The sequence below is a fragment of the Eucalyptus grandis genome, chromosome 2 (genome assembly GCF_016545825.1).
Source record: "Eucalyptus grandis isolate ANBG69807.140 chromosome 2, ASM1654582v1, whole genome shotgun sequence".
Lineage (NCBI taxonomy): Eukaryota > Viridiplantae > Streptophyta > Magnoliopsida > Myrtales > Myrtaceae > Eucalyptus > Eucalyptus grandis.
The window spans coordinates 5042775-5050538 of NC_052613.1; the positions used below are offsets into that span (position 1 = coordinate 5042775).

Consider the following 7764-nt stretch of genomic DNA (forward strand, 5'->3'; position numbering starts at 1 on the left):
GAGGCGTTGACATTCAGCTTCATCTCGTCTTTTTTTGGCGGCGTCCATCTACTCGGTAGGTTTCAGTTTTGGGTTTTTGCCCTTTCTGATTCTGCCATTTGCTGAAGTGTTTTTGTTGAGCTAGTGCTAGATCTACAAGAGCCGTCGGTTGTGGAGGCTTGCCTCGAAAAATAAAATCGTTTTGAGATTTCCAGATATTCCACAGCACAACAACAATTTGTTCTCTTTCAGGTAATATGTCGCTTCTTTCGAAAATTTCCACTAGTCATTGATCAAACCTTGTTATGTTGCTTGGTTTTTTGATGATATGGATTCGTGGATCTGCCCAGATTTTTTTGGTCCATATTGAGTTGCAAGGTTTTGTTGCTTATTTGTAAAAGATGGGTCATTTCTATTTTATTCAAAATGGAGTACAATCGTGATAGTTCAACGGGCAAATAATATATATCGGCGGAATCTATTGTATAATTATACATGCAAAAATCTATGGATTGGTGCTCAAAAGAATGGATTTTTTTTCCCCATGTGGTAAATTTCAATAATTATTGTTATGTGTCTCAAATTGTTGATAATTATCTCTGTTTTATTTTTTATTTTTTTCTATATAGTAACTTTCAATTGAATATATTGACGGAATCAGACTTGAACATTCTCTTGCGGATCTCCCCAATTAAGGTATCAAGTTTCCGCTATAGCCTCCTAATAAATGGTATGATAAGCGATAATTGATTAGTGATAAGAATCTAACCAATGTGCTCTCTCAACATGATTGACATTTTTGAGTAATTAGTATATCATAACTAACACATAACTAATTAACAAGCTTATAAGTAAAGGTTAGTTTAACTGGATATATTAACTAATTTGAATAAGGCTCCATTTTGACGATCTCTTTAGGTGAAGTATGGGCTTTTGTTGTGCTCTCTTAATACAATTGACATTTCTATGTTGTATCCATGGTAGATATGGAGTTGTGAACCCAAGTTGGTTGGCCTACAACTGATAACACGCTTGACCCTATTCACCTTAAGAATCAAGAGGTCCTGATTTTGAGTCCTTCTTTGGCCCACTCTTTTAACCTCATGTGACTTTGTAAATTATAGATATTGCTAGTGGGATGTAAACTAGGATTGGATACCCTCAATAATAACCACAAAGAAAAGTGTTTTGCAAAACCGATAGTGACATTCATGCTAGAAAAGACCACTCCACTAACTGTTGTTCATTTGCCATTACTTTTATTATTTATTTTTAAAAAATTCTGAAAAAGGGAAAGTGAAGCCCTAATTTTCAAAGAGAAATTGAAATCGGGTAGTTAGATTTACCTACCTGATAAAGCATTGGAATTGAAAGGAATAAGGTTGGTTTTAGGTTCACGACCCAAAGGCCTTTCACCTCTGCATGACATTGCTTTGTCGGGTCATGTCTTAATTTTGGTGTGGCTGATCATCGAAAAGATCAATTAATGTTCATTGTTTTGGTTAATTAATACCTCGTCAACTAGCTAATCTGAGTCTGTCCTTGGATGAATTACTCCTTTTGCTTCTCAGCCTACAAGGCAACAACAGCCGTTTCCAACCATTACTCCCCTTCCAAGGACAGGTTCTCACGTGTTACTCACTTGGCCACCGGTGGAAACACCACTTCCCGTCCTACTTCTTGGAAACTGATCACTCATACCATCATCAACCCGCCAGTGGCACGCATTCGGCCCACGGTGATCCATGGGCCGATCCCGCAAGGCCCAAACGAACGGGCCGGGCCCAAAACAGGGAGGAAGATTCGGGCGCGACGCCGGCACACCGTAACGCTAGCCCATCACATCATCTCTCTCTCTCTCTCCACATAAACCAAAGCGAAGCTTCCTTTGATTCTTCTCTTTGAACGCGTTCGCGGAATCTCTCTCTTTCCCTTTTCCCTCCCCTCTCGCGGGACCGCTTCGCACGGCGGCTTCCGAAATCGGCCGGGGCGACGCAGAGAAGAACCCTAGCTCCTCCTCCTCCTCCTCCTCCGTTCCGCCGCCGCGAGCCGGGGCCGCCGTCGAGGTTCTCCGTCGGCTCTCTCCCTTCGGCAGGTTCGGCGCAGTCCCCACGGTCTCGATTCCGTTTCTTCTTTTCGTCGTCGTCGTCGTCGTCGTCGTCGTTGTGAAATTCGCGATTCAATTGCCCTTTTTCTGGCTTGCCCCTTTGCGTTCGTGTGCGTGTGCAGTTCGGTTCCCGTGTGACCTTTGAGGATTCGGTTTGGTGGATCGAGGATTTTTATGTTTTGGGGTTGGTCTGGCCCAAACCCTAGCTAAAGTCTCGCTTTTGCTGTCGGTTGTTGGATTGTGGATTTTTCCGTTGGAAATTTTTTTGTTTGGTGTTTAAAGTTGTAGTTTGCTTGGAGGGTGTTGCTACTCCTCTTCAAAGGTTTCGAATTTCGTGAGAATTTAGGTGGGTTAAGCCGTATGGTTTTCCGTTTTGGGCTTTTGATGTTGGGATTTTGCTTTTCCCCAGCTGGTAATCTGCTGCTGAGAGGGACTTGTTAGGTTGTGTTCATTGTTTCGCATTTGGAAACGTTGTCATCTCATACTACCCTGAAGGTTGGTGTTGATGATAGTCCTTTCAGTCGTCCTAACCACTGGCCACCCCGACCTAATTCGTGATGAACCCACCAAAGAACTATGGAGTTCAGGGTTCCACCTGACATGAACCCGTATAGGGATAGGGATGAATTGAATATAGACTCTAGCTCCACTCAAGCGTATCTTTCTTCGGGAATCGGTAGCTGTTAGAATTGTAGTAGCAGAGTGACTGACGAAATGAAGACAGAACTTTTTAGCTCCTTTGGATAGCAACCTGTGGATTTTCTAAATTATTGCCTGCAACTTCTTTTTTTGTTTCGTTTCGTTTCATTGAACTGCTATTTGGAATTCATGGGCAGTGACCGCCATGTCGACTCCTGCGAGGAAGAGGCTGATGAGGGATTTTAAGAGGTTGCAACAAGACCCACCGGCAGGCATTAGCGGTGCGCCCCAAGATAACAACATTATGCTTTGGAATGCCGTGATATTTGGGTACGCTGAAGAGAGCTCTTAGATTTTTTTAAATATCTTTGCTTCCGTTCATTAGATTCCCGCATCATCAGAATGGTTGGATAAGCTGTTTTTTGTTTCTTCTGTGGATTGCAGTCCTGATGATACTCCATGGGATGGAGGTAAGTCTTCCACTGATTGTTCCTTGCTTATGTAGACCTACAATCAAGTTGAAAATATTGTGCTCTGTTTTCATTGTGAGATTATGTATTTGTAGAGATTGTGGCAATGATCTCTTGCACTAGGAATAAATTATCAATGGTTTTTATATTCATGGCCATGTTGTGTTTATTTGAGTGGGACCATATCAAGAACCCTATTTCAACTAAAGGGAGAAGTATCACTGTCTTATTCTCTTTTTTCTTTTTGTCCTGGTTGCTTCCATTGGTTTTATTCGATCCCTATTTGAAAATATACCATGCTAGTTGTTTCTACATGAAAAAATCTGATTGAGTTTTTCAGGTACGTTCAAGTTGACTCTTCAATTTACAGAGGATTATCCAAATAAACCTCCGACAGTGCGTTTTGTTTCTCGAATGTTTCATCCAAATAGTAAGTTTTACAGGATCAAGTTACAAGCAGCTTTCAGTTCAAATTTACTCTGAACATGTATAATGAATCTCACGGAGTTCTTTTTTTCTTGAAACATGTATAGTCTATGCCGATGGAAGTATCTGTTTGGATATATTGCAAAACCAGTGGAGTCCTATATATGATGTTGCAGCAATACTCACATCTATTCAGGTACTTTTGTTATTTACTATCTATACTAGAAAGCTAGCTGGAATATGACGGATGGATCTGTTGGTTTTGAATTTAAACTCTGCATCTTGTGTTTTTGTGTACGTTGAATTATGCTATTATTTTGAAATGGCTTCATTTTTTAGGGTTTGTTTATTTCACTGAGAACTTCTTGTCGTTAAAAAATGTTTTTAGGAAATTTAAAATCAGAGAAAGTAAATCATTTTCTATCTTTTGTTTGTGCTGAAATCAAGTATAAAAAGTTGGTATTCATGGTATTTGATAATGAGTGAACCCTCCAAAGGCAGCTTGTATTGCTAAACATGACATGTAATGGCCAACAAAATGAAATCAACATCTTCTCTATTTATTCTGTAATCCATCAAAATAACATGAGTTAACAAAGATATTAGGAAGGACATTATGAAGTCATATTTGACAATGTTATATATGATCGTGTTGTTTGGGAATGTAGAACATGAGCGTCAATTATATTCAGGAGATAGTGGAGGAGATTTATGAAAAAATCGATGAGAATTACTTATAAAAAGAAGAAGAAGAAGAAGAAGAGAAGAAGAAGAAGAAATTGATGCAAGATAAGAAACAGACATGGAAAGACTATTTTTCTCGCTTGATTACGAAGCAAGAAATCAAAGAAAATGATTTCCTTCTTGTTAGAAGGAGAAGTTATTTTCTGCAATCTATGTTTGTTGTCTTCGGTCTATGGAAATCTATTTCCAGCGACCGAGTAGTTTCTCATCATCCAAACCCTAGAATGTCTGAAAACAATTTTCCAGATAGTTTTTATTGAACCAAATGACCCTTGTTGTCTTTATATCGCTTGCCGTGCTTATTGAGTGTTTGTGGCTTTTGTGTATGCCTCTCTTTCATTCACTGTTCTCTGTCGACCATTTACATGTTTCCTGTAACTTTTGAACATCTTTTGTATTAAGTGTTTATACTACCATGACATATTGAGTGCTCTTCAATAATCTATCAATCCATAGTTCAAAAAATGAAATTCAAGCACAAAACCAACCTGAAAATTTTGGAATAGAGATATGGGTAGCGTGTTGCTCGAGAAACATTTCTGTATAATCATGTGTGATTATATAAATTAAATTGATCTTAAAAACCATTTCTTAAATCTCTGTTTAACACCGGCGGTCATTAAAGTATCGTGGAGTTGACAGTGTTGAATAGGAAATGAAATTGGCGATGTGTTTGTTTCTTACATAATTGAAGCAAGATATGCTTTTACTGATCAAATAGGATAATCAAGATAAAATCATCAAGTTTGTGCACAATAAAGGCCAGTAATTTCATTTGCTGGTTCCTTTTTGACGAGTAAAAATTTCTGCTAATTCTTTGGTCTCTTAAAAGCTTTGTGCCTTTTTACCCCCTGAAAATTAATGGCGCATTTGGTAATGTTTCTTTTATCGAGAACAATTTCTGATAAGAAATGATTATTTGGCACCGTTCTCAAAATTTCTACTTCAAATCATTTTCTTTTAATTTTTTAATAATTTTATTACTTATTTCTTCTTTTCTTTTTCTTCCTTTCTTTTTTTCTTTCCTTTCTCCTCTTCTTCTTGAAGGGTTGTTGGTCGCCGGCCTTGGGATGACCGGTGACCGGCCGACGAGGGCTGGCGACCTCACCGGAGTGTCGCCGGCCCTCGCCGAGACTACGCCTCATTAGCCTAGCCATGGCTAATTGAGTGGCCTCACCTAGATTTGGCGAGGTCGGGGCTTGACCTCACCTAGCCATGGCTTGGCCAAGCCTTGCCCGGTCAGGCGAGCCTCGCAGGTGGCCGGTGGAGGCTTGGGTGAGGCTTGCTTGGCCACTGGCGAGGTTGGTGTGGCCGAGCCTCATCGGTGGTTGGGCGAGCCTCCGGCAAGCTTGTCGGACCTCACCCTGGCCTAGGCTCGTCGGATCTCGCCTTGGCCGGGCAAGCCTCCACCTTGCTGGATCTTGCTGGACTGGTTGCACCCTGACCTAGGCTCGCCGGATCTCGCCTTGGCCGGGCAAGCCTCCAGTGAGATTGCTGGATCTTGCTGGACTGGTCGCCGGCAACCGGTGGCGGTGGCGGTGGCAACGGTTGAAGAAGAAAAGAGAGGTTAGAAAAACAAGAAGAAAGAAGAGAAAAGAAAAAAAATGAGTTAGCTTGATTTTGAAATTGTTCCCGAGAATAAAGAATCATTTTTTTTTTTTTTTTACTTCTCGATTCCATTCCAAATCTATTTTTGGGTACAAAAATATAAACTTGTTCCCAGAATTAAAAATTTTACCAAACGAATTTCTGTTCTAAATTTACTTCCGGAAACAAAATAATAGAAATTGTTACCGTTTGACAAGTTACCAAACAGAACCTAAGACCCCTTTCTCTGAGCCGTGTTGTATGCTGACATGTGGTGGGTACATGAATACTTGCCTGAAGCTTTGCAATATGACCATTTTTTTCTTCAATTAAAATTTGGGTTTGCTATATGCTTGTTATTTTTTGAAGTCCTCATAGACATTGAGAACAGTACCTAGTGGGCGGACTAGCAGAGTCTGCTCTCTATCATTACGTTACTTTCTTTTAGAGATCTGATGGCCTTTTACATTGGGACGGAGAATTTCCTTTATTTGATTGCTGTGGTGAATGATGGAATTTACATCTGTATCTTTGCACCCGTAGCCAATGGTAGTTCTAAACTGAACATGAATTGATATCTTTTGTGGAATACTTTGTTAAAGGGTGACTGCTGTCAAGTCTATGCTTATTATTTTGGCTCAGAGTTGGCTTAGAAATCACCAAAATTTCCCTGCCTTTACTCAGTTATGCTCAAGCAATCTGCCTTTTTGGTAATCTCATTGTTATTTTCCGCAGTCGTTGCTGTGTGATCCCAATCCAAACTCTCCTGCAAACTCAGAAGCTGCTCGAATGTTCAGTGAGAACAAGCGTGAATACAACCGGAGAGTGAGGGAGGTTGTGGAGCAGAGCTGGACTGCTGATTAATTCCCATCCAGGGGGGGACCAGTAGAGTAGGTCAAGTTTGGGGGTTTCATCTGCTGATTGTAATCCACAATCCATACAAGGGCTGTGTAACTTGTATCCTGTAGTAAACCACCACGCTTGAATTCTTGTTATGTCATTGTTTGAAAATCATTTATGGTGCTGTCCTCGTCGTCGTCTTCCCCAGCTTGGGCGAACTTTTTAACTTTGTAAAAGGTAGAGTTGAACTATCAGCAAACGATTGGTGTAAAAGTTAATGTAATATGGGCTTGTTTAAAGTAATATTTGGCAATATTGCTTGGATTAAGAAATGGATGATTCTCCGGTTGAAGCATCGGTAAAGCCTGCTCCGGCTTGGAACTTGCAAATTCTGTGCAGTAGCCATAGAGGTAGGTCGAGTTCAGTGTTCACTTTAGGTGAGTGGGCTTTGTAGACTGAGTATGCTTAGCTATGTTTGGATCAGCTTACATCTTAACTAACTTTGATACATCAGGAATATATATTCACCTAATATGAGCTTTTGGTTTTTGGACGAGAAGAAGAGATTTAGGAGGACGTTCTCATGCTCCTGTACTTGGAACAAGTTTCAGAAACCATGCGACCAGCAGTGGTGAGAATTTTCACTAAGAAACGAGCAATACCGGCGCAATTGAAGATTAATTGTCTTATATGAATCTCGTTCTCTGAAGGACTTGGAGTTAGCAGAATTAATACCTACTAGTTCTCTGATCTTAGTCGTGGGCTGTGGTTTTAGACTCATTGGTCGATCATGCTACTCGGGGAATTAGAGCGGATTCATTACTCCTTCGCTGAAGAAGGAAGAAGGAAGAAGAAATATGGACGACGTCATCATCGAGATGTTTTTAGTTTCCTCTTCTGGCTCCTGAGACCAGATTGGAGACACCTACGTAAGATCTGGATAGCCGGTCCTGTCGTTCACTATTTTCACAA

The 7764-nt window shown here is 40.5% G+C and overlaps 1 protein-coding gene across 1 annotated transcript; it reads left to right on the forward strand.

The window, feature by feature from the left end:
• Window positions 1-1859: 1859 nt before the first annotated feature.
• LOC104419225 (ubiquitin-conjugating enzyme E2 2) lies at window positions 1860-7105 on the forward strand. Its single transcript, XM_010030825.3, has 6 exons — window positions 1860-2074; window positions 2923-3055; window positions 3170-3195; window positions 3536-3625; window positions 3729-3817; window positions 6688-7105. Exons 2-6 carry the CDS (start codon window positions 2931-2933, stop codon window positions 6814-6816), a joined length of 459 nt encoding a protein of 152 aa, XP_010029127.1. The 5' UTR covers window positions 1860-2074; window positions 2923-2930; the 3' UTR covers window positions 6817-7105.
• The last annotated feature ends 659 nt before the right edge of the window (window positions 7106-7764 follow it).